This window comes from Zootoca vivipara, chromosome 5, assembly GCF_963506605.1.
Source record: "Zootoca vivipara chromosome 5, rZooViv1.1, whole genome shotgun sequence".
Classification (NCBI taxonomy): domain Eukaryota; kingdom Metazoa; phylum Chordata; class Lepidosauria; order Squamata; family Lacertidae; genus Zootoca; species Zootoca vivipara.
Genome location: NC_083280.1, coordinates 63,398,944 through 63,426,733, shown reverse-complemented (window position 1 = coordinate 63,426,733; position 27,790 = coordinate 63,398,944). Strand labels below are relative to the sequence as shown.

The window sequence follows — 27,790 nt, the reverse complement described above, 5'->3', positions numbered from 1 at the left end:
TATTTTAGAGCCAGGTAAAGGCATAGCTGCCAAGTTTTCCCTTTTCTCGCGAGGAAGCCTATTCAGCATAAGGGAAAATCCCTTTAAAAAAGGGATAACTTGGCAGCTATGGGTAAAGGACACACATATATTTTGGATAATGTGAACATGGATTAAAAACCCAGCACTGGAAACAGGGTGAGTGCACAGTAAACAGGAATGTGAATACAGCCTTAGTTAATTCATCAGCTCTCACCAACTACTGTAATCACCTTAAATTTCACATACAGTATTCCATAATTTTATAGGTGCATATTTTTAGATACTGAAAGGATAGCCTAAATTCAACAAAAATAATTACCAATCATGAAAAGGCCACATTTTAACTTTTTTTTACACAACCCGACCAAAATAACACCTAGAAAACTCTAGTGATCTCTGAAATATCAGCTCCACCAAGACAGACTAAAGACTAATAATTTATAGTCCTTATTACAAAAGCCCCAAACATGCCCACATATTATCATCTCCTGTAACAGAAAGCATGAGAGATAATTTATAGGCTAATGTTAATTCCACCCAACCCTAAATTTCAGCAGTCATCAATCTCCAACTAAGTCATAGTAAGAGTAGACCCATTTAAATCAATTGACTTAAATTACAGCCCTTACATTATGACTGTAGAAACATAAATAGAGCACTGTTGGATTTTATTACCATGTTTGTAGCATTCAATTTGTTTAGGTCGTACTACATACTACATTGTGTTCAAATTTTGCCTTATGCCATACATTTTTCAGCAAGTCATTGTTTTAATGATGTGACCTAAACACACCTTAAAAACATGCTTCCCTGGGCAGTTCCTTGATTGATTCAGAACCTAGATGGGACCTAGATACTATATGTAGCCTAGATTTAAAGATTAAATAACATTATGCTATATTTAGCCTTAAGCCCCCAAATGGGGGTGCCAGGTCACAACCCAGAGAGCATGTGTGCCCTTTTACAGCCCCACAATAACACAAATCTATGCAGCTGTGGCTTCTTTTGCCTTGATCACCCTTCTGTGCCTTGCCCACCCTTCTCTTTCTGCCTGCTGTGCAGCATATTGAGAGCCCTGCTTCCTCCAACAGTGGAGAAAGGTGTGTGGATTAATGGACTGGGGGTGGCTACATCCTCATTTGCAGATTGGATGGCTTTTCCTCTAACTAGCCTGTGCCACCCAATGAATGGCTGCTACTCCCATATTTCGTGCTGGTGTCATTGCTTTGCCAGTGTGGTATTACTTGCTGTCTCCCATGCTGCACAGCACCCGCTGTTAGTTCCATTTTGTCCCACCATACCTTTTTCAATAGCCAGTGGCCTTGTGTTAAGAGTTGGGCTATTTTCTCGTTTTCTGTTTTACTTTATCTGCCCTTCCCTTCTCCTTGGATGTTCCAGCCCATGATATGGAAGTGTGTTGTGGTGGATATAGTCTTGTGCTTCCATCAGGAAAATCTCAATTCATTCACCAGTCAGATACGAAACGAACACTGATCTTGTCCATGTCAGGTTTAAAGACTGAGAGTGTGAGGATAAAGTGGGGAACCTGCTCGTAAAATACCCTTGGAAGAAAAAAGACATCCTCTCAAGTAACCTGGTCCTGAGTTATAGAGTCTTACGTGTTAGTACCAACACTTTAAATCTGGCCAAGTAGCAGATTGGTAGCCAGTATAAATCCTGCAAGCAAGGCAATATTTGGTGGTAGTGGTTTGGCCCCACAAGCAACTGAGCTTTATGAATCATGGAGTTTTTTGTCCCTGCAAGAAACACCCCACCCAAGAGTCTCTTCAAGTGCTTTCTTTCTTTCTTACTTACCACCACAGGAACGAGTAGCAGCTAAGGCTGTGGACGGACCTCTCCAATCGAATCTGTGGCCCCCCATTGGGTCAATTTGCTTTGTGCTGCCCTATCCCTCCCCAAATCTGTCCCCAAAGCAATTTGTTAAGCAATTTTTAAATCCCTATTTTAACACAAAGTTTAATTAAAATAAAATAAAATAAAATAATAGTCCTGTAGTCTTGATACGGATCTTGCTTCTAGATTCTAGTTTTGGCTTTTTCAAGATATTGCTTATAGTAGTACTTAAAAATCCTCCAAAAGCATAACAGGACAAAAATGATGAATGCCTGCAATGACAGTGAGGACTCTACACAGCTATCTTCAAGCCTGAAATTTATTTGCCTGTTTGTAATATACAAGCACACCTTGGTTTAAGAAGGCTTTGGTTTAAGAACAGACTTCTGGAACGGATCAAGTTAATAAACCAAGGTAGCACTGTGCTGAGAAATTCAAATTGCTACCATCAAATGAATTGACCATAACTATTTTATTTTCATATTTTGCAGATTTATTTCCTTTCAAATTCATAGTAAAAGTTTATTGAGAGCAGTATTTGTCTTTAAATTATTTTATTACACATTTCATAAGTTGAAGCAATATATATACTTTTCAAAATAGGGGAAGTGAGAAGAACACAGCTTCTGTGATGCTGTAAGCTGCGGTCTTCCAATTTCACTATAGGTAACCACTATTTTATTTTACAGAAGTTGGACATTTGTTTCCACATACACGTAACAAATGTACCACTATCTACATGTAAAAAACCCCAAACATTTGTGGAAACTAGTCTTACTACTGATACGAGTGCTGTAATTTTTAAAGATAGGCTTTTTCAGTTTGAGAAAAGGTTTGGTCCCCACACAAGGGATAATGGGTAAACATGCATGGCCACACATACTTGGCTCATTTCCAAATCTGGTGCAGTTTTGGAGGTAAATCATAGTGTGATCTATCTTCGTCTTCAGTTGCATAGTCTAAAGGCAAACCATAATTGTAATCAATTGTTACTACATGCAATCTTTTCCTTTGCTCTGTCTCCCTTGTAATTTTATGTTGAAGTTCCCTTCCATGGTCCACTGAAACTGAACTACCGGTAACTTTCTGTTGCACGGATGAAGAGTGATGTATTGGCTGTGAGGGATATGGTGCAAATCTGGTTTTTCTTTCTTTGCTAATTTCATCCTTAGAAAGGCCGCTTCTCCTGTAATCTTCAGGGCAATCAGGTCTATAATGTGAAAACAATTATTAATTGTAAACTTCTTCAACTGATCAGGCAGTCATCACAGACAGGAAAGACAAGCATAAAAGGTTGCACTTTACAAAAAGAGCTATGAATTGTTCATTGAAACATAAGCATTATGCATTATTTTCCTTAATACTTCCTTTCTTTGGAAAGGAACATGTCAAATTAAATATGTAAAAGGCGTCTTTCTCCAAGTGATGTGTAGTGCAGCCTCTCTGTGTGAGATAATGAAATTCCCTCCTAGAAGCTTTTTAGTTTCAATACATTTCATAGGAAAAATGTTACCAGTATAGGTCCCAATGCATAGGAAGATTCATACCTGCACACAAGGCTCAGCCTCCACTCAAGAAGAGATTTCAGGGGTCTCTTCTGTAATATGATCCATGCACACAGTGAGACGATCATGCTATGTGAAGAACAATAAGTCTCATGTATGCTGAGACCCTTGTGTATATATCCCACCCCACTCAGAATTTTGGACTGCGATGACATAATACAGCATTAGTGTTTTGAAGTGTGATACCGAGCAATCCAAAGCCTCTTTGTGCTGGTCTGGAGGTGTGGTTGGTTGGACCGAGTGGAGGTATTGCTCCAACAACCTCCCGCTGCCTGTGGAGTGATGCCAGTATCACAATGTCAGTGCAGACCTTCTCTTTTCACCTGCCAAACAGGCAGATGTGAGGACCACCGGTGGAATCCCCGCCCCACTGGCACATAGGAGAGAGCTCTGAGGGGAGGGGGGAGCTGAGGATCCACTCCAGGTTGATGCAAAGATCTGCCTGCCCCCACTTTCTATCCCGGCCACCATGAATGGCAGGGCTGCATATGTAGTGGTGGCATAGCTGCCAAGTCTCCCGTATTCCCCGGGAAACCCCCGTTTTTCCAGCCGTTTCCCTCTGGCAGCCTGGATTTTAAAAAAACCCATAAATCCCCCAGATTCTTATCAGCCCAGGGAGGCTCCTTCTGCGCATGTCTGGAGTCTCTGAACAAGCGCAGAAGCGATTTCTGGCGCTGCGGCCATTTTGGAAATGGGCAGAGCATGCGTAGAAGCGACTTCTGGTGCTGCTCTGCCCAGTTCCAAAATGGCTGCAGTGCGACTTCCGGTCGCAGCACGACTTCCGATCCCGGATTTTTCAATCTGGGAGTTGGCACCTATGAGTGGTGGCCCTTGCCAGTCTGTTCAGCCCCACCGGACTGGATTAGGATTTCCCCCCTTTAATTGCTTCCCCTTCTGTCTTCTGCTGAGACTGTCAAATATCTTCCTAAGAATATGATCAAACACATTGTCTCAACAGAAATATCCCCAAACACAAATACTTAACTATTTTGCTGCTTCATCCCAGTGTAAATTACTTTAGTTTATAATGAATTGTTGCAATCAAAAATGGTTACTTCCTGCTGTATAAATAATAATATACGGTAGGTTACATGTTATATATCACACAGGCAGAGAAACATGTTTGTGGTCAGCAGCATGAAGCCACACCACACTGCCCAGTTATCTACCCTAAGGATCAGTGACTTCAGGCCTTCTCTACTAAGGCCTCATTTGATGTCATGCTGTGATTTTCTTTAAAGCCATACTTTAAATAGAACTATATTGCTTTCACTGCCACTTGATCCCGATATGCCATCCAAATTCTAAGAGGGCATCATTAAAAATAAATAAATGAAAACTTCTTTAGGGCTACAATTCTGAGTCCAATTATACCCAGTAAAATTAATGTTATCTGGAGCTACAATGCTACCTCTCTCCTACCCACAGTTAAGATACTATGAAACCAGCTGTAGGGTGCTCTCCAAACCCTCCTCTGTTGGATGCACATACTACTCCACTACCTTAACTACAAAATGGATACATTAGGACTGACCCCCAACCACATCTAATTCTAACCAGGATTTCCAGTTAAGCATAATTTGAAGCCAGAGTTTGATCTTGATCAAAATCCATTTTAAACTGGAACCGATGAATTAGTTTGTGCTGTTGTATCGCTTAACAGCAGCCACGGTGGGAGAAGGGAACTGAGAAGAGGGTGGAGGAGATATAGGGTGTGATTTCAGAGACTGCTCCTAATTATAGCTAAGAGGGAACCAAGAGTTGTACCTGCTCCAGCCTCTAAAGAAAAATCTTTATTTTCAAAGCCGAGTTCCTCAAGAATGAAGTAATTCTATGAAAGGATGTATTGTGTGCACAGGAAACTGTCTTGTTGCAAAAACAAAGCAGGAGTATGTATATTATTAGAATATGTCAATCTTTTAGTTTATATTTTTGAATGTGAATCAGTGACATGCTTTGCATAAATTCCGTGACAACGCCTTTACCTGCAATATCTATTATAATCATTTTCTCTGTGAAGTACCTCATGAGAAGATTCTGTGAAGTGCTCATGAGAAAGAAAAGGATGACCTCTATAAGGAGCAAAACAGACATATTAAAATAGTGGAAAGTAAGAAGCAATCTGAGTATAAATAATATATATAATAATTGGCACATTAAAATATATATGGAATATGAAGTTTATACAGTCAGAAAGTTAATTGTATATGGAGCTTAAAGAAAAACAGTATTTGAAACTTGATAATTTTCACCAGAATTCATGTTCCCAATTCCATAAATACAATAAATAATCAAAACTATAATTTGCTAATCTGGCTAGGTTACAGAATTCCATTGTAGATGGAAATATCAAAAATAGCCAGGATATCAGGCTCCTTGACCTCAGAAATCTGAAATCTAGCAGTACATAAACGGAAATGGAGTCTTCCTAACTGCTTTGTACTGTTCTTCCTTTGTATTAGTTAATAGCAGCTACTGTCAAAGACAGGAAACTGATCTAGAGAGATGTATACTGTGAGCTAGTAGGGTAATTCTTACCTTTCAAAATATCCTTCACATGGCACATCATCATGGGGCGTGTGGTCATTAAAAGGTCCCCTATTTCGAAAACCTTTCAGTTGTGTTTCCTCAGCGATATCACTGTAAGACTGATCACCATGAAAATGTCTACATCTTGATCCAGAATCTCTATCATCAAAATCTTCTAGTGGCACCTCTCTTTGTAAGTCATCGATGTGATGCTGGTGGTCGGGGAAAGGTGCCATTCTTTGTCCATGGGTCCTACTAACAAACTCAAAGTCTCCTACTGGTGGCTGCATATCATCATGAGGGGGACAGTCATGAATATGTCTAATTCTTTGCAGAGGTCTCTTGTGGAATGTTAGGTCTTTTAACTGCACATGTGGTTGAAAGTCATCATTAGACTGCGGTTCATAAAATGGTCTCCGCCTTTCTACATGGCCCCCCTCAATCTCCGTATCTAGCAGCATACTTCTGAGAGCAGGGATGTCAGGAAAATGATCATGACCCACATTAACAAGATCTTCTGGTGGTGCCCTTCCTGGAAAGTCACCAGAAAACTGACCATGGAAAGGACTCAGCCTATGTTCTGATCCCCTTAAATCCATCAGGCGCATTTCTTCTTGATAGTCATCATCATAATACTGGCAGTCAGGAAAATGCCTTTGACTTATTTGTACTAGTGGCTGCAAATCATCTTGAAATTGGTGATCATGATACGGTTTTCGCCGTTGTCCAGGACCTTTGTTAATGAAATCGAACTCTCTCAATTGAACTTGTTCTGGTAATTCATTGTGGCCATAGTCAAAAACTCTTACTCTTTCCCCAGGCCTGTTAAGGAAAGGGTTCTCATTTTAAGAAAGGCAAAAATATTGAAAACAGCAGATAAAATCAAAGTGTAAAGAAATATCTCATCTCTTAAGAGTATCACACTTACAATTTATATTTTTGGACATAGTTTTAATGTTTGCATGTCAGTTTTCATTGTAGAAGAAATCCTTGAATAGAATTATGACTTTTACTGCACTTTCCACAATTTAAAACCTAGTTATCATTAAATTATGGCTTAATTTTAAGCATTACAGTAGAACTATACAGATTTCATTGTTCCAAAATATTTTTCATACTTCTACTTTCTACTTAATAAAAATGAATTTCTGCAGGTTACCTAGGATATTCCTCATTTGGGAATCTATCAACATGTCCATCAACATCATTTGGTGGTGGTGCATTATCTCCATCAGCATCCCATAAATTCATTCCAAGATTGCTAGAAAATGTCAAAGCAGAATGTAATAATTGTTTGCTGAAGTTACTGATAGAAAAATACAAAGCAACATTATAATGAAGAAAGGGGGAAGTTTTCAGCCATATTTATCGGTTTCACACCTGTATATAAATATGTTTATACTTTCACGTAGCTGTACAGTAGTATTTTTATGAGCAAGGGACAGATGTGCTTAATCAGCATGTAGGACACCCAGATTTCATATTAGGATATGTTACTCTTCACTTATCAGTTTATCAGAATGTATATTTAGTGTATATTCAGGAAGTGAACAAAAAAGTTGTCAGGTTTGCATTTTGTGTGTGTACAGAAATTATCGGTTTAAAGTGTAGAGATATTTCCTATTCCATTGATTCAAGAAGGAAGCTTCTATTGATTCTGGAAGCTTCTCTGTGTGATACAAGCTGGAAGTTTCTAGCTAACAAGCAAGCTTTTATTCTGCCTAGAAATAAGCAGAAGGTTCCTGATGTTTGGCTTATTCCTTCAGAGAAGTTGAACAGCTGGTTTAAAGGGGTTCTGTTATCTCTTTCTGTCAAGGTGATGCTGACTATAATAATAGGCCAAAAGGAGCCTGGGTTTCACTTCCTGTCTCTTTCCTTCTGTTCTGTACATAGTATGTTTAAGCAGTGCTTTTTTTCTATAAAAATGTTTAGGGGTACTCTCATTTTTCTACTCATATTGAAATACTGCCCCTCAATGAGGCCAAACTTGGATTCACAAAATGTTTAGGGGTATGCATACCCCTGCTTCCCCACAGAAAAAAGGACTGTGCTTAAGTGTTGAGGTTTTAGTCTTATTGTAAGTTTAAATTAAGTCTGCTGCAACTGGATTTCTTATGGTTTGTGATAATCCTGAAATTTATGGATTTGTGACCATAAAGCTCATTTGCCTTCAGTAGTAAAAAGCTCTGATGGGTGAAGTTGATTGCCTCTGGTCTCTTTTTTAGGAACCCTGCATTGTGTTTTAGTTTTTACTCTGCTAACCATACACTGAGGTCTGCTCTGAATCAATATGGAGCAGAATCCATGACAAATGTAACAAACTTGTTATCACAATCAAAGTCTGAAGAAGGAAACGCTGAACTTGTTTAGAATCTCCAATAACAGAAATGGAATGAAAAACTATGTATTTACTTACCTTCTCATTGGTTGTGTTTTGAGATCTGCCAGGTATATTTTCCCATCAATATGGTGACCACGAGCCTCCCCAAAAGCTAAACAGATTTTGCAAACATTAGTTGTATGGAATGCTATTTTGTGAACAGTGGGGGAACTGTTGATAGGGGTTCAAAAACCGCAGCGCACTGCATGCTAGGAACAAATTCTGTTATATTTACATGGGCATATGTTATACTTACATGTTCTTCTCAAGTGAAGAAGACCAGCTAAGTTGGGGAAAGTTCCATGCCTTGGGGAAAAGGAGGCAGTCTCCTTCTAGAGGTTGCAGGTCCCCCCCTCCCCCCCTCCCGATCCCAAGGCAAAGGTAGATGGTTCAAGGATCAGTTTAGATCTTTGATGAGATCCCCTATGGATATGATACTTGCTTTGAGGAGAGGGGAAGGGGATAGGAGCACAAACAGCCAAGCTGGGCGGAAATGAAGGAGCTATTCTCTCCCAGGGAAGCGGCTTGAATGATGGGGCCTAGCTAATCTCCTTTACTTTAAAATAACAGAGAGTCACAGGTGAGCACAGAATTTCTTTCCTTGAGCGCAGGAGGCAATCTAGGTTGGGGATTTTTGAAAAGCAGTGCATCTCTGGGTAGATCAACAACTCTCTGGAGAGCCCATTTGCCAAAGCTCCCCATCAGAGGATGCAAAGAGGTTAATTTTGTAATGTCATGATAGCAGAGATGGCTGCATGCAATTCTGCTCTGAAGTGCTCTGTCACAAAAAGCCACTGAAATTGATTCCTCAGTGACTGAGTGAGGAATTATTTCCTCTGGCTTCCACAGGAGCTTGAGGCTTGGGTGTAAAGCAGGTACTATTTGATAAAGGAAAGCTCACAATGGGAAAGGTCAGATCAAGCAGCAAAGTTTGGTCAAGGCAGACAAAGTCAAGTCACAGCAGGCACCCTCTGATGTTTATAGAGCCATCACGTTTCACATTGAGGACACAGCATCCTGTTCATCACTTTTAAACAGTTCTTCCCTGGATAGGAATGTAGCTACCACCTTGCTAGCATGTTGGTTGAGAGAATGCATCACAGTGTTATGACCCACCAAGCTTGGAACCTTGCAGTGCATGGTAGAGGATAAAGTTGAGGTCCCTTCCTCCAGGGGTTGGGGAGCAGTGAGAGGAAGAACCACCAGTTTTCCTGGTCAGAGGACACAGCCCTGTCACCATCCTTGGACTCAGTGATGAGTCCCCTGCTGGATCTCCTCCCCAGGTTAGCAGAAGTCAAACACTACAAAATCAAACGAGTCCCTTTAACAACCCAGACTGCTCCTAGGGAGGCACAGCCACAATACAGGTCCTGTCAGCCAATACTGTATAAATCTTCACTTGGCTTTCTACCTGCTAGTATTAAATTTTCTCATAGCTACCTTATGTAGTGGAGAGCTTTAGCAGAGCAGGGCTGCTTGGAGCTATCCAAGGTACTGATTTTCTTTGTCCTCTGCCTTCACCTGACCTTGGGCTTGGCTGGCTTGGCCCATTGCTATTTAAAGATATGATTGAAGTTTGCTGGGACTATTGTTCTCCCTGCTGCTTTCTGAGTCATCTAGTCCTTCCTTCCTCCCTCCCTTCCTCTTGTGCTAAATTGTAGGAACCCTGCTAGATTGTCTCACAGCCTCTATGTAGGAGTTGACTGGAGATCCGGGAAGGTAGTCCAGAAGGAGACTGCAACCTCACTCTGAAGTGTGGATCCCTCCCCCAACTTATTTCGTTTTAACATGAATAATGTTGTTTTAAAACAACACAACACGATAATAACTGCATCAGGCTGGTGTTGACATATTATTTGTTCTGTAAACTGTTGCCTAGAATTGCGGTGTCTTGGGGGGACGGGACATCTCAGATCCACTTCATTTTTTACTAGAGCCCCGGGTTCTACCGTAACAACCAGACTCATGTGCAAAGACACAGAGGTAGAATTAAAGAACAGGGTGCCTCTGAACATGTTCTGAAACAGTAGTTAGAAGGGAGAATTTGGCCAAAGAAGGAGAGGAGGTATGAGGTGGGGATGTGTATTTCCAAGGCTGACTCTTGATTTGCCAAGCATGGTTCTCAGAGAACTAGTGTTACTACACTGCACTGGTCCAGTGGGTGCTATTTGCCACTGCTGCTATGGACAGAATATTTTCAATCTCTGAAAAGATAAACTGTGCCCAGCTGCAATATAACAAATCATGGTTTGTCATTATGAAGATGGACAAGCAGGAGCCTCTGGTTCACATACTCCACTCTCATCCTTACCTCTTCTCCATCACTTGCATAAGAAAATTGAAAACTGCTTTAGAATTAACCATAGCTCCCTGTTTCATTCACACTCAAGGAACTGTGGTTTGTTCTAACTGTGGTTACTAAAACTAATTAGGCTTAAACTCTTATAAAGAAGAATCATCCTTCTTTTTAACTAACCGCAGTTGTTTGGGATCTTGAGAAAACCACAGCTGGAACAAACTGCAGTTCCCTACTTTTGATGTAACGGGGGCATCTGATGACTGTTGAAGCAGAGGTTTTTGACCTCTTCCTCATATACAAAGTAAAGTGAAGTGGATATATGAGCCGAAGGGTCAGAAAGGCTCATTCTCATAACAATGAATTATAGTTTGTCATTTCATTTAACCAATGTCATGGACGCTCACAAAAACAGCTTATTATATCCACCCCACCCTACTAGGCATGAGAATTATCCATTTGATGAGCAACTTGATAAAAACCTGAAACTTTGAGTTCTTAGATACACCTGTGGCCTCTAACATATGAAGAAATATATACTGAAGTCAGAGATAGTGGAGGTTGCTGTATCTGTATCCAGTATCTGCATGGTTCACATCACGGTGATCATGCAAATGAGAACTCCACAACATAACACATTAAAAAGATTTACAGACATTTTGCAGACAGTATCAGGACTGAATTATCATGAGCTAAATTACATGAAGCCAAATCACATTAAGGAGGCTCTGTTTTCCCTTACACAAGTGTAAAGTTTTCTGTGCACATATGGAGAGATTGGAATGTTGCACTTTTGGTATAGCATCCTGCTGCTCCTCCAGGAGAAGTTTTTTTGAGTTGCATAAAACAAAACAAAGAAAGGAGGCTGCAAAAGTCTCAGTACGATTGTGGCTTTTGGGGGGCAGCCTTTTGGATCCCAGCTATGGCAACTGATATAACAACACAGTGCATGCAGAACCTTGACTTTTGATCAAGGGGCACACAAATACCTTGGATTGCTGTTTCTGGATCCCAGCCTTCAACGTCAATAAGATATCTAAAGGAATATATGCACAGATGCAGATCACCAAGCAGAACATATCACTCTAGTGAAAATAACTGTTTATTATTTTATATTATACTTACCTACAGATAAGATAACCCGTTCTATTGATTCCATTAGTACAGTGTACTCCTATGAGCTTTGCTATTTAAAAAGCAAAATGAAAATAAAAGAATGTGAATATAAAAATACAATAAGTGCACAATAAAACAAAGAGGTTTTGTAAAGACTCTTGTTGTTTAAAGAACTGGCCCAGTAGTAGTGCATCTTTAATCCCTTAATGCTGAATGTATTGGCTCCCACTTAGAGAACCATAAATTCAGCAAATGGCTATTTACACTCTGCTTCACTTGCAAAACTTCTTCTAAGATGTGGTGAAGACTCTGAAAACTGACAGTCTTGAGCAGGCATCCCCAAACTGCGGCCCTCCAGATGTTTTGGCCTACAACTCCCATGATCCCTAGCTAACAGGACCAGTGGTAAGGGATGATGGGAATTGTAGTCCAAAACATCTGGAGGGCCGAAGTCTGGGGATGCCTGGTCTTGAGCCAACTTCTCCCCCCTTTTCTGCTTAACTAGTAATTAGTTTAGGACTGTTAGGACTGAGGTGGCATCTTAGGTAGTCTGCATGCAATATACATGGAGCAGAATTACCTAAAGACTTCTGCTTCTGCTGTGGGCCTTTCTGCCCATCCCATCCCATAAAATTGGCATGGTGGGGTGATCAGGTAAAAAAAGGTAAAGGACCCCTGGATGGTTAAGTCCAGAAAAAGCCGACTATGGGGTGTGCCACTCATCTCACTTTTCAGGCCAAGGGAGCTGGCGTTTGTCCACAGACAGCTTTCCAGGTCATGTGGCCAGCATGACTAAACCACAACGGGACAATGGGACAACGGGACACCGTGACAAGTGCCAGAGCGCATGGAAATGTTCTGGGGGCTGGGATCAGGAGAACTCCCAGAACAGCATGCAAAGGAGGAGAGGGATGATCATTCCATCCAGCAAGGCAAGGTGCAATGCTTGTGCAGATGGAACATTTGGAAGAGCTAGCGTGACATTGAATTCTACCCGAATAATTGCTTTTGTGGGTCCAAAACTGAATGCAAGGCTTTCCCTGCAGCTTAATCCACATATGCAGGAATCTGTTACTGCATATGGATTGACTTTTCTGGGCTGAGACAATGATGTGGATGCACATTTTTAATGGGAATTGTTTCTACACAATAGCCGAGATTCAAATAAACACACAAACAGCTTTGCATGCACAAAAGGGCTTTGTATTTGTATTTCTTGAATAGCAGTTGCATGCTGCGTAGCAAACCTCATTTGAAACTGGGCCAAACTACACAATATGTTAAATGCATGTATTTAGTGTCTCTGACTTTTCTTATTGAAAAATACACTGATAGTAAGGGGGAAAATGGAAACATTGTAAAATTCCAGATTTGTTACATTGGAAAACTGTGAATCCGTATTCACAGATTCCAACAGCAATTAGTAAATTATACATACTGTATACAGACAAATAATGTCAGTGTTTTACAAAATGAAAAATGCTGTTAATTACCATTTTCTGCATTTTCCCATAGGAACTTTCTGACCAATTTTTTGAATTGTAGAATAGTATGATCACCTGGAACTTCAAATCCAATCGTATAAAGTTTCTTATAGACCACATTTTTAGGCAAATCCTATCAACAAGAACAAAATTGTAGCAAAAAATTGTAATTTAATCACTGCATATCTCTAAGATTGATCCAACTTTTAAAAATTGGCTCTGAATAAAGTTCATTTTGTAGGAGCTGAAAGTGCACAATTATGTCTGGTGAATCATTTTCCAAAAGGCTCTTGCATCAGTCATAATTACTGTTGGTACAAATCCCCAAACTCAGAAAGGGAATGTGATTGCAACAACTCCAACCACTTTTGTGTCATCTGTCTTCCTTGCACTGAAATTTATTTATTTATTGCACAAGATCTGCCAGGAAACCTGCCTCATGAGACCGTATTTGGAGAAAGCCCTATAGAGTTTTAAACATATGACATAGTAACATGGCTAAGTATCCAGTTTCAAAGGTTTGAGCGTCATGGCATCATTATAATCATCTGCCAAAACACAGACAGATGTCAGCTGAAAATATGAGTGCTTCTCTCTGTTTCCAACATTTTTGGAATTTCATTGTGTTATGTGCATTTCATAATTTGATTAAAATCAATGAACAGAAATATCTGGGTTTCAAACTGGCAAATCTTACTCTCATAATCCTGTCACTATGTCTCACTACCAGTCTAAGTAACTCGGTCACACTATAATCCACTAAAACGAATCAGCTCATTGATTCTAATGTACTATTGTAACGAAGCCTAAATGCATTCTTACTCTTTCTCCCTACCTCTACTTCTCTTCCCTTGCTCTGCTGTTTTGACTGCCCTCAGGGGCATGGATCTAATCCTGTTACACTAAGCAAAGCACTGTGCATATAGATGGCAACTATAAATAAATAATTGGCATTAGGAGCTCATCAAGTTCCTCCACTGTTGAATGCTGCATAACACATAGAGAATTGGTATGTTTTAAGATCAGCATTAGAAAGTATGCAGCAAAACTCGAAAGTACAAATTTACTATTATTACCTTCACATGATAATATCTTGTTGTATATGTTAAATCTATAATTAAGCCAAGCTCTAAATTTAGAGCTTTTATAGCAGCTATCAGATCTTTCGGAGTGAACTTTTGAGTTGGTGTCAGTCGCTGGTTGATTTCCTAGGGTGGAGAAAAAAGTAATTGTATATGAGAAAATGTACCTATGGAAATGGAAAAATCTGACTCATAAAACTGAGAATTAGGAAATGAAACAGAAGCATTCAAAAGTAACAGGTAGCTTTGAAGCACAAAAATTATTTACCAAAAAATAAACAGGAGGCACAAGTAATATGAAAATTCACAGACAGAAGGTTGTTGAAGGGGTTTCTGTCTTGGCTGCTGTAAGGATAATGCTAATTTAGAGCCCAAATGGAATTGCCCTGAATTGAACCTGTGGTATTTTGTCAAATATCTGACTTTTGCAACAACCTGAACAAGTGAAGTCACTGGAACTTCTGCCTGCTTCTTTGGAGAGAAACTGATAAGCAACAGGAGCAGATCATTGTGGAGTAAACATCTTTCATTATACAGTTTCACCATTTGAAGCATCCTTCACAAAACACCTCTTTGCATCATCTAGAGTAACACTGCTGTTTATCAGATAGTAAATAGCAAACCAAACCTCCCATTCTTGAGCTTGTAAGCAACTCCACCCAGTACAGACAGGGTAAGAAACAGCACTTCTCAATTGGAAGAAAATTCTCTCCCCTATTCACCTTTCTTTTCTTAAGTTTAATTTACATATCACCCCCTTCCTTTTCCCCAGCCTTAAGGAGTGAGTTAGCAAGACAGAATTCAATCTGTGTAAATTGTGATTCCTGGAAAAGTGTTATGCTGACCCATTGAAAAATATGGAAATGTGTGATGTAGGTGCACATAGGATACAGGTTTGACCTTTGTATGTTCTGGAAAGAAAGTGCTTTCTTTCTTTTAATCTCAGTTAATAAAACTCTCAGACGCAACTGAGCAGCAGACAGGAGTTTTGAGACAAAGGGCCAACACACAGAACACAATGGAATACCCTACAATCATGGCAGTTTTGAGCCACATACAAAACACAGAGTAGGGATAGGAGGATACGAAAAGATTAGTCTTGTAGTTTAAAGACAATTCTGTTGCTCTTATCTAATATTGTGCTGAATGGGATTATCCAAAGGGGGATAAGTTAATAGTCAAACACTTAGATAAAATGTACCTCAGTTTATGTGCTATGCTTTGTGATTAATATAAATGTATGAAAGCAAAATTTTATACATACCCCTTTCATGGGTGCTTTGAAAGGAATGAACCGGGTTCCTGCAATAGGTTGTCCAATTGGTGATACATTCCGCCATCTGTTAAGAAAAGCGAAATAGGGTTGTATTTAATTCTGTATGCATTGGAAAAATAGAGGTTATGACAACAGTGTTTTACATAAGGACTTCAATCCAGAGATATGCACATAAAGCAGAAACTGGCTTTCATAATACTGCTGGAAAGGAAGGAGGTTCTGGATTCCCTCCCCCTCCCCAACATATTGTTGTCTCTGACCAAACTCAGGGTTCAACCATACTTGGTGCTGTACGTGTAATCCTCATGCCAATGTTACTGTGCCCCAGAAGCTATGTAGGCAAGCATTTGTGTACACTTCATTTCCAATCCAACATTGTTAACAATGTTGATTTCTCCTTTTCTGTAGCGTTGGTCATGCCATTCCAAACAGGTAAGCATGTAACGCTTACTGAAATCTCAGAGCATGGGCCTGCCCTATTGATTTTAATGGGAGAGAGCTCAAAATTCTCCTACAGAAATGTGCTCAATCTTTGATTAGGTTTCTGGAAGGGCAGCTAAATTTGTCTGTCAAAGCACAAATAACAAAAGAATCTTGAGGCACCTTAAAGACTAAGAAATTTATGAGGGCATAAGCTTTTGTTAGCGAGAGTCTGCTTTATCAGTTGTATAAAGTGCTCTCTTCAGTTGCAGGTAGGAAGAGGATTATCAGCAGTGAAATCAAAGAGAAATGGAATTTCAAAATTTACAAAGGAGAATTAAATTAGGGTTAGAATGTCTGCAAAAAACAACAACACTATAGAGTGAACATTCCCCAAAACTATGACAAATGTTAACATAATCAACTTAGTGATGTTGAGTTAATTAACATATGCAGTGAGACAGGAAACCATTTTCTCTTGCTATTATTGTGAGATGATAATCAAGTTTTTTGTTGCCAAATAGCACATTTTGCTATAGTACTTGTTACTACTATTGCTACCACTAATTCCATGGGATGTATGGAAGTGATGTATGGGAGTGAGAGCTGGACCATAAAGAAGGCTGATCGCCAAAGAATTGATGCTTTTGAATTATGGTGCTGGAGGAGACTCTTGAGAGTCCCATGGACTGCAAGAAGATCAAGCCTATCCATTCTGAAGGAAAGCAGCCCTGAGTGCTCACTGGAAGGACAGATCGTGAAGCTGAGGCTCCAATACTTTGGCCACCTCATCAGAAGACTCCCTGGAAAAGACCCTGATGTTGGGAAAGATTGAGGGCACAAGGAGAAGGGGACAACAGAGGATGAGATGGTTGGACAGCGTTCTCCGAGTCAGACACGACTAAACGACTAAACAACAACAACAATTCCATGGGGCATTTACTGCTGCTGCTACTACTAAATTATTTAGGACATTTTTATGTAAAAAGCACCCAAACCAAACAGAGGCAGTCTAGAATACACTGATATGATTAATGACATTAAATGCCATTGTGAGATTCAGGAAGGTCAACAGGGCTACACTGTCCCTATCCATCTCCTGCCATAGGACCAAATCTGGGCTGGAAGCAGGACAAAAACCTTTATCATTTCAAAAGTTACTTTTTTAAAGCAAAGCTAAAATATACATTACTTAATGCAGTAACATATAGAACTAGAAATGAGGTTGGCAGGCTCCAAAGCTTAAAATGCATCTTTAGCAATTTTTTAAAAATGGGAGTCACTGTGATGTGGCTGTTCCAATGCTATTTCTGGCAGGGTTTGAAGGAAGCAATTGTGAGCTGGTTTAACATGTTTATATCCCAAGCCATCATCTCTGATATGTGAGAAATAACCATTGCTCCAGCAATGTCTACAATCACTTCCTATAAACATTACAAGAAGCAGCTGTACTGCAGCAGCTTCTATGTTGTTGCCAGTTACATTTAGGGGGCTGTTGTGTATTGAGCACATATAGTAAGCATAAAAACTCACGGGACTCATAATTTAATTTTGGCTTTTATTTTGTATTTTATATGAGATACCCTATTATGGAACTAGAAAATAGAAATTTTACTTGCAAAAGTAATGGGAAGCCTCTGGCAAAGTGAGAGGTAGGTAAAAAGTATCTCTTGCTACTATGGAAGTCTTTGGCTTCCCACGTTGCGCAAACCAGGTTGCTGCATAGGTAGCCTCAAACTATGGCTTACTGGGACTGCTGGATGTGCAGGCTCCTGCAGCAGAGCTCACAGCTGCTTTGCTCCTCCTAAGTCTTTTTCGCACCAGCAACATGCTGAGCTAAACCAAGGTTTGGCTTAACGTGTCATCTGAACCCCAGCTCGTGATTAAGCTCTTCCCCTGCAAACCATGAGCTGTACCCAAGAATAAACCATGGCTAAGAGCAAACCTTGGCTACAGTTTGCGGTTAGCAAGGAGAGAGCTTAACCACAAGGCCAGATTTGGACACGCTAAGCCAAATCTTGGTTCAGCATACCATAAGCATCAAAAGGACAGGGGAAGCACACATACTTCTTTGTGCAAAGTAGGCATCTTTTTACTGTGGATATTGTGAGGAACGTTTTTCACATTTGTAGGTGTTAATACAGGATATGGGGTGGGGATTTGAAAACAGAAGCCTGGATAGTTAAGCTATCCTGCAGAAAGCAGTATTGCTTGGACACCTAACCATGTGACATTGTCTCTTGCACTATTATTGGGGATTCAGCATGCAACTGAACATAAAACTCAGCCAAGAGGCCCTCTAGTTTGCTTTTAAAAAATCGGGATTCACAACTATGCTCTACCATCCTTCATAACCTGTCCCTGTGCAGTATGTATATTCTGCTTATTAAATAAAAAATCCCTTCCAGTAGCACCTTAGAGACCAACTAAGTTTGTCACTGGTATGAGCTTTTGTGTGCATGCACACTTCTTCAGGTAACATGCATGCACACGAAAGCTCATACCAATGACAAACTTAGTTGGTCTCTAAGGTGCTACTGGAAGGAATTTTTTTTTTGTTGTTTCAACGTCAGACCAACATGGCTACCACCTGTAATTGCTTATTAAACATACATATGTGTATTGAGCATGGATATATGTGAAGGTAATTTTGAAAATGTGTATGCAATACATGATGAATCTTAGAAGAGCAGCATTTCCAGGGACCAGGTTCAGGACTTCAGTACCCTAAATAATTCATTGGCTATCCTCTCATGAGTAACAGAAGTAGAAAAATAACAAAGTAACAGAAGTAGAAAAAGCACATTTGCATATTTTGCAATATCTGAAGATTCAGCTGTCCATTTTTTCATAAGCCCATGTATGACTACAAGGGCATGTGCAGGCATACAAGACCAGTATTTAATCTCCAACTCATTCTTGTTGAATGTGCAAGGCACATTAGCCTCCAACACCAATTTAAAAATGCAAGCAGTGTTTTAGGAATGTGGAGTAAGCAAGAGCAGACTTAAGATAAATTCATGGGTGGGGAACCTCAGCCCAAGGGGCTAAATGCAGCCCTTAAGACCTATTTACCTTGCCCACAGAACTCTCCCCTGGCCACACCTCTTACTGGTCCTGCTTCAATCCCTCCTTAAGTATTTTTGCCTGGCTGAAATGCTTTTAAACTCTAGATAGTTCTTGGTTGCCTGAGGGACGGAGGTGTGGAAGTGTATAAGTTTACTACACTATTAAGTTTCACAATTCTCAGTCCACTTCTGCCTCTGACCATGCTCATTGCTTGCCTCTGGCCCCATCCATTACTAGCATGCTCCCCAAAGGGATTGGAGCCCAGGCTGAAAAAGGTTCCTCATTACTGCATAAAGCAATGCAACTATAAACTGTGCTACAACACTCAAGGCTTTGACATAAAGATCTTCTCATCCCTTATATACCAATGACAATCTTATCAGAACTTCTCTGATAAATAAAATATAGGCACTCCATATTCAAAACTCAATACCAGTGGCAATGGATAGCAAAGCCTGTATTTCTTGCTTTATATACATGCTCCCAAAGTTTGAACACTTATCGCTATGTCCAACAGTCAATAGTGCATATTTCCTAAGTTGTACCTAGTGGCACTTGCTTAAAAAATAAATTTATTTTGCTTTAAGTTGGACTAGGATCTGGGAGACTAGGGTTCAAATCCCCACCTCAGGCATGCAGTTCACTGAGTGGATCTGATTGGGTCAGGCACTGTATCCCAGTCTAACTCACAGGGTCACTTTGAGGATAACATGGGGAGAGAACCATCTAGCCACCTTGAGCTCCTTGAAGGAAAGGTAGGATAAAAATGCAATAATGAAATTATTAATAGGCTGAATAGAAGAGAGCTTTGTATGTTGTTAGCCAGCTTTTACTACAGCTGACAAAGAGAGTGCCACATTACCTTCAAACAGTTTGGCAGATTGTTTCCATAGCTTAAAGGTTCTCATCGGTTGCTAGTGGTATGCCAATCCAAACCATAGCTATATTGAAAATGATGCTGATGATAGGAGAAGCAGCAATCCACTCAATGTGTATGAATGTGGCTAGAGGTTAGGAATATTGGAAGCTGTCTTATTCAAGGTTGGACCATTGGCTCACATAACTCACTACAGTACTGTCTGCACTGATGGACAGTGACCCTGCAAGGTTACACTATTACACTTTTGTAGTAGACTCTTTCAGACACAATGCTTGGTATCCACAACAAAAAAGCAACTTGGTTGAATTTTATTGTTTAAAAAAGATTTATATACTGTTTAACCTTTTTTTTATAGAAAAATGGTAAACATTTCCTTTATTTCAGGAAATGTTTTCCATTGTGTAAGCTTAAGCTTCCATTCTCAAAATGAATTTAAAAAAGTATAGCTGACAGGTGAAATAAAGAGACACAGAGGTGGTAGAATTATTATATTTTATTGTCAGAAATATCGGCTTGTCTGAAATACAAATTATGCAAGATTGTGGGGCTTTCTTCAGATTAATTTAAAGATTGTATGGAGTAATTTCAAGGTTTACGTATGTAACCACTTAATGAAGATAAAATAAGCAAGCGTTATCTGCTGCCACATACCGATGCAACACAGTTGTTCACTGACCAAAGTATACTTACCATCTTTGAACACTAAAACTCTTATCGTAGGGATAGGCTTTCATTCTCTATTTGTATAGCTATCAATCTACCCAAACTGGACTGGGATCCAGCAAGCACTACTGAATTCAAACAGCACACCCAACCACTGATTATGATCCAAAGTCACAGCTTGAGTTTCCAACAAGGAGATGAGTTAATATTTAAATTGTGCTTTAACCAAGCATATGATATTTGATAAAAGCAAGACTCAAAGACATATTGGTTTGTCTTAAGATTCTGTTATCAGTGAACCTTGCCTCAGAAGTATGAATGCAAGTATCCTATGAAGTCTTTTTTATTCCTGAACATGTTTAAAATTTATTAATATTATTTTTTTATAACTATATTCATTTCATGGTAGTTGCATCCCAAGCAGAAGGCTTTTTGATATTAACCTACATTAAATATATCTGAACCACCTCAAATGGTTGAAGAGGCTACCAAACATTTCTTAAGATACTGGGAGAAAGAGGCAATACTCATGAACCCAAGCTGGAAATCAAAACCAATTTTTAAAAACATTTGACTCAATATGTCCTGGGCAGAAATGACTATCTGCCACCTTTTGGCAGCTTCTCATACTATAGCTGCCACACATAATATTACTGCTTGAAATTGCTTCCTTGGTAGCAACAGCCTCATGCAGTGAGCCATTTCATATGTACTGCCTCACCTTGCTGGTCAACTCCCACCACATTTTGTCTCCGCACCAATGCCAAAAATTCCAGCTTCTGTGAACACGGAGATAAATGAAATAGTTGAGCCTGATCCTCATAGTGAAGTGATGCATACAAAACATCTCACCACATGGAGGCAGTTTCAGATAAACCAAAACCAAAGCCCTCTCCCCGTTGAAAATCCTTCATCTGTCATGGACTCTTTACATTCTCCAAAAAAGTGAGGAAGGTCATTGTCATCCATTATCTTAAAACTGGCATGCAGAGCTGAAGTTTTTTGTTTTAGTTGTTGCTACCTTGCTATACAAGGAAGCATCTGGCAAGAGGAAAAGAGATATGTTCTCAAGTATCATTTCCTGCTTAAATACTAGATTGGGCAAACTGCCAGGATTTACTCTGAATTGAGGATGACTCCTTAAAACAGGGATGCCCAAAGTCTGGCCTAATCTGGCCTGCCGCGGTCTTTTTAATCCGGTCCCTGTGGCAGTTTATTTCCTGGGGTAAAATCCTTTTAAAAAGCTCAACAATTTTGGTCAGCCCTCATGCATGTTCACTTCATCAAATCTGGCTCTCTTTGAAAAAAGTTTGGACACCTCTGTCTTAAGGGGAGAACATAATTGCTAGTTTTAAACATGCTTTGTCTCGTCTTCTTGAAGATTTCTGCCTGTCATGCCATTGAGAGCCATGCAAAAAACTGAATGTTAGAATTATGCTGAACATTAAATAGGTGGTGAAATCCTACTTACGTTAATATTATATTAGTCTAGGATCAATTAGAACAGGAGTGACTAATCTTTTTCACCCTGAGGGCCACACTAAGGGCTGCCACCCCTCCAAGTTCTGCATGCCAGTGGTGATGTGCCCAAAGAACATGTGTACACTCTCCTACTCAGCTATGCTGGCATACAGTTCACCATAGAGGCAAGCACACATGCAGTAGAATGGGGTGGAGAGGGACAGACCAGCAGAGGAGGAGTGAAGGTTCCAGCGTTCTTCCTCTGCACTGTAGTGCTAGGATAGGAGGCTTTCCTCCTATCTCAATGCTATAATGGAGACGAAAAGCCAACAGTTTCAAATGTCTTCTTACATTCCAAAGCAGCCTTTTCTCTCTTTTGTGCAACGCCACTACAAGACAACACAGGAAACAGGAAGAAACCTTTCTTCCCGTTTCCTGAGCTATAAGGCCTTCTTGCAATTGTATCACACCAAAGAAGAAGAGGTGCATTTGCAAGCTAAGGTGTCAAATTTTTGAAGAGTTGGTGAGGCACCCTACAGCAATAACACTATACCATCACAGCGGGAGTCTTGCCTCATTGCACTCATCGAGTGAAAACTTTGGAATGAAATCCATCTCATGCACACTTAAGTTGCACTCATCACTTCCTCTAACAAAGAAATCAGGTAGTAAGTGATGGCAGAAATGGAACTAATAAGAGAGAGAAAAGAGAGGTACCAGCATGTTCAGTGGGACCCCATGGTTTGCAAAAGTATAAAAAATATGTTTTTTAAAAAGAAACCCAAGTGGCAAAGCCCTCAATGAGGCCTGAGAATACTCAGTACCTATGTAAAGTTGACTGTCAGATGGAGAAAATCAACAGGGGTGAAGGTGGAATTGGGTTTTGTGGAGGACAGCAGTGCAGCTGTAATGGTTTTACACAATTCCTCATCTGAGCTAAACCTATTTTTTCATAATAAGAAAAAAACTTAGGACTACTTGCAGTGACCCCAATTAACATCTGATTTAATACTTCAAACTGTGTTACAGAAATACACTAAGTGATGAATATTTCAACTGTCCCTCAAATCATAAGGAATGAAAGGAGAACCATTTAAGCAAAAAGCTCAGAGTAAAGAACTATCTTATAATGCCCTCCACAAGACTCTACAATAAAAAAAAATTAATGGAAGGGAAATTTGTCTTTATTCTGTTTAGGCAATCCAAAATTGATAGTATGTTATCACCTGTTAAAAGAATGATCATGCAAGCACCTGAAATTATGTAAATAAGTGCTTCATTAACAAAAAGGTGATTTTTAAATGTTTGCTAGCCTACGTGTCTTATGAATAATTGCAAAGTAACATAACATTTTTAATAAAGAAGTATAGTTCCTTCTTACAATAGGAAACAAAGACATTCAACTGCACTTTCTATTCCTACTTATATATTATTATTTAGCTGCCTAAAATAACTTAGCTGTTTAAGTTGAATGTATTTTTCCTAATATGAAAACAGAAAATATTTATCAAGATGAATTGCTTAATTTTTATTAGATTGTTAATATACCTGAAGTATATAATGATAATGCATTCCACGTTATGTGTATTAGCACTTTGGATAATGTATATTCACCTACAGTATATTGTTAGCAAATTCATTATAGGTATAACAATTAACATATAATAAAACAAAATAATGATGTGCAATTTGAAATAGTCCAGCTATAGTGTACAATTAAAGGGGGACGTAAAAACTGGAACCTTCAGCTTATTGTGAAAGTTATCAGTATTTTTTTTCTACAGTAAAATATGCCTAATATTCTGTAGGGCTGAATCATATTGGGAAGGTAAATCTATTTCTGCATTATTTTCCTTTAATTAAAATATTTATATACCTCTTTTCATCAATAATTTCAAATCAGTGTATAAATCTAATCAGTGTACAAATCAGTGTACAAAAAAATAAAAAGAAAGCAGCAGCAGATAAAAGCACAATTAAGTCATATAATACAGCAATCCTATACAGTATAGTGCTCTCTTACTGAAGAGGAAGTCCCACTGAACTTCATTCTCAGCAGACATACATATTTAGAATAGAAGAATTCTTTTAAATGCCTGAGTAAATACAAAATGTTTTTGTCTGGTGCCTAAAGATAGCAATGGTGGCATCAGGTATACTACCCTGGGGAAGCCATTCTATAGCAAAGACAAAAAATGTCCTTGCCCTTATTGTAACAAATACCATCTCTGATATTTGGTATTTGAAAGAGAGCATCATTCAAAGACCCTCTGACAAGGGAGGAAACCGACTGATATGCATTTTATATTTTTGATCTGTTTTACACATTTACACCTGGCTTTGGACCAGAGATAGGACCTTTTCATTGGTGTGCTCCAGATTTGTAACTTCACTACGTTTTTGGCACTGGGAACAGCCATACTTCTCCCTATTTTAAAAGGTCGCTTCTATTCTTACTGATGCTCTTTATTGGTGTTGTTTTTGCTTTTATGTTAATGTTCAATTTTAAATCAATGTGTTACCATCATTGGAAACTTCCACTGAGAGGCGAGATGGAAACCTTTTAAAAACTGAAAACCCCCAGCACTATCTTCTTAGCAAAAGCAGCTAATGTCCATTCTTTATATAATCCTTTCAACCAATTTATCACAGATTTTTTCATATACCCCTCACCAAGGATCAACTAGCCAAGAAGTATCTGGGGTGCTATAGTCTGTGTGTACTACAACTCTAGTGCTGGTATTTGTATGGGTGTACTGTGAATGCATAGAGAACAGCAACGACATAGAAGAACAAATGAGAGATGGCAGGTTGTGTAACAACCCCTTAAATGAACAGCTGCTGCCAGTAAACTCAGCCAGTAATGAGTTCCAGCTAGCGGTAGTAGCATATACTAAGATGGCTAATATAACTGTCAACAACACAGACAGCTCAGTGCACAGAGCCTGTAATGTGCAGCTACAATTGTATAGTAACTTCAGTACTGAAAACTTATCTGCACCTAGTTCAGTGCACAATTGTGATAGCCATGGATCGCTTCTCATAGTATGTTACCAAGCTGGAAGAGGTGAAGTCCTGTTGGTTAGCAGCTATACACTGAAGAAGTTGTGACGATTGGACTCTAGACAAAAAATCAAGCTCTACTACGCTAACAGTTCTAGCCTAAAAGATAATGTACCAATCTTGCAACTACAGTTCACTTTTATTTGCACTATTTTAATTGGTACCTAACTTCCTAATAATTCCTTACAATGTTAAGCTTTTGTTCTCAATGCAGAATTCCAACCAAGTTATCCTTCTATTGAGGGTTGGACTACCAAGTTGATCTGTTTATGAAAATCAATGCATGTTTCAATTGTCCATTAAATGCATACTCAATTTATGTTTGTAATTTAATGCCAGGTTACAAGAGTGTACAAGAGCAGGAGGCAACAGAGGAAGACGCAGAACAATTCAAACTAAAATATATATAACAACAAACTTTGCTTTTGAATTGCTGCAACAGTACTCCTTTAGAAATAATACTGCTTAGCAATATTCTATGTTTAATTTTCTAATGTCACTTCCTGAATTACTTCAATTTTATATTGAAATTTGGATAGCTTTATCAAACTAATCTCTACATTTTAAAAGCACTTTTCCATAGAAAAGTTGTTATCTGGGATATTTTGGCATGTCACAAAAGTGGAGAAAAATTGGGACCTTAGGGGCTGTGATGAAGGAAAGCAATTATTGTTTAATAACTGTTAGATAATTATGCAAGTCAATGCTGACAATCCTACTGTTAAAAATAACCACACTTGAATACGTACTTTGGTATCTGAAGCAGTGTGCATGCACACGAAAGCACATACCAATGACAAACTTAGTTGGTCTCTAAGGTGCTACTGGAAGGAATTTTTTTACTTTGGTAAAGTTGGGTTTATGTAAATAGCCTGTGCTTAGTCAAGTGCCGTGTTTCTCCGAAAATAAGCCATACCCCGAAAATAAGCCATACCCTGAAAAGAAGCCATAGTGATAGGCACCATACTTAATAAAAAAAAAACATCCCCTGAAAATAAGCCACCGTGTTTTTTTTTGAGGAAAAATAAATATAAGACGGTGTCTTATTTTTGGAGAAACACGGTAGCATATGTTTCTGCATGTCATGTAATTAATAAAAACCACATTTATGACATGATCATGTGGTATTTTTCTGCCATGTCACAGAACTGAAATGTTAAGAATGTAGTTTCAATTAATTCCTCTTTACACACATTTGAGGATAAAGAGAGAAGAAACAGGAGCCATCTATGGCTGCTGGAGGAGCATTCACAAACACGGTGGGATAAAATACTTACCTGGGGGATGGTAAGCTGTGATTTCATGTTGCTGCAAATACTTACCTTAGCTTATGGTAGATGGCAAAGATAGTGTTGCAGCAAGAGAGAACAGGTGGGGCTGTCAGAGCCCCTTCCTCTCTCTCTATGTAATATTTATAGGATACTTACCCAGCAGGAATACTATTCTTCTTAACCATGGTGAAAGCAGGAGTGGACAAGAGTGCGAGGCAGCAGAGAAAATGGGCAGCACTGCAGCAAATGAGAGAGAACCGCGCCGTTAACCCGATGCCAGTCTCTTCCTCCAACTCTCACAGAGCTGCGAGCCCTCAAAGGCCCATGTCGGATGCAATGGTGGTAGCTCACCAACCATGCATAAAGCAAGGGAGCAGAAGAGCTAGCTTTTGTTGCCAAAGAGGAGAGCTGAACCCTCACACAGCACTTATCTCCCCACAGTCCAGCCCCATACCACACCAACCTTACTTTGAACACAGGAGAGGGGGGGGGGATCAGACTGCAGGGAGGTAAACGGGGGGAGGGGCCCAATAAACCCAGTTTGCTTCCAAAACCAGACCCTTGCCCCTCTCTACTGGGGCACTGGGAAAGAAAAGCCTGATCGATAAACAAACACCCCTCACCGTTTGCTTGGTCTTAAGTGCACGCACTTGAGCAGGTGGAAATGGGTGGGTGGGGGTTTTAAGGGGACGGAGGAATCACCCCCAAGGGCCCGAAGCGAGGTGGGGAGAAAAGGGGGCGCCACAGACTTCATAGGAAGCCCCGGCTCCCCGGCGACGGACTCCGAGGTTGGGGACCTCGGCGCCGGGCCCCCAAACAAGAGGGGCGTGTAAACTATCTGGGCAGGCACCGAACCCTTCGGGCCGAGAAATCAACCGAGCTGCGTCATGGCCTTCACCAGGCCTCGCAAGAGGACCGGCGGCGGCGGCGGCGGCAAAAGCGGGTGGGCGGCTGCTCGTACCCTCAGAAACGCGTTTTTTCCTCTCTCCAGAGAGAAGCGAACGGACCCAGCGACGCGGAAAACTTCCCCCCTTCACGCTCCGGTAATGCGCATGCCCCACAGCCGGTCAGAGCTGCAAGCGCATGCCCAGCGGCCGGCGGCGCGCATTTGGAGCGCATGCTCAGAGAGGGCCCTCTTTTGCCGGCTTCATTTGCCGGCTTCTGTCGGAAGAGTGGCTGGATGGAGGGAGGCGGTGCGCGTGCTTGTTTCGCTAACGGTAGAAAGGTTACAGTTATAGCTAGGGCGGGAGAGAGCGAGGACCTCTCTCTCTGCTCCAGAGCGTTTCACTTTGCCTCACCCTAAATGGAGCTGGGACTTGGCGGGCTGAGGAGACGGTTCTCCCCCTTCTAGCTCACTTCA

At 40.1% G+C, this 27,790-nt stretch overlaps 2 protein-coding genes across 6 annotated transcripts in view; one reads left to right on the top strand and one right to left on the bottom strand.

Moving 5' to 3' along the window:
- Positions 1-164: 164 nt before the first annotated feature.
- Positions 165-27,570, bottom strand: LOC118096122 (uncharacterized). Of its 5 annotated transcripts, XM_035137445.2 has the most exons (13): positions 27,392-27,570; positions 26,587-26,667; positions 15,592-15,667; positions 14,322-14,453; positions 13,255-13,378; positions 11,771-11,831; positions 11,635-11,681; positions 8,386-8,461; positions 7,129-7,230; positions 5,979-6,791; positions 5,464-5,512; positions 3,423-3,509; positions 2,952-3,085 (listed from the first exon to the last, which is right to left on the bottom strand). In XM_035137445.2, exons 2-12 carry the CDS (start codon positions 26,613-26,615, stop codon positions 3,447-3,449), a joined length of 1,572 nt encoding a protein of 523 aa, XP_034993336.1. In that variant the 5' UTR covers positions 26,616-26,667; positions 27,392-27,570; the 3' UTR covers positions 2,952-3,085; positions 3,423-3,446. The 5 variants fall into 5 exon arrangements, with proteins under 5 accessions (XP_034993334.1, XP_034993332.1, XP_034993335.1 ...); XM_035137441.2 differs by lacking the exon at positions 3,423-3,509 and having other exon boundaries at positions 168-3,085; positions 5,426-5,512; positions 27,392-27,569; XM_035137444.2 differs by having other exon boundaries at positions 2,943-3,509.
- CC2D2B (coiled-coil and C2 domain containing 2B) overlaps positions 27,318-27,790 on the top strand; it is a 36,149-nt gene continuing 35,676 nt past the window's right edge. The window contains exon 1 of the mRNA XM_060275201.1: positions 27,318-27,373. Coding sequence (XP_060131184.1) covers positions 27,318-27,373 — 56 coding nt within the window. The remainder of the gene's footprint in view (positions 27,374-27,790) is intronic.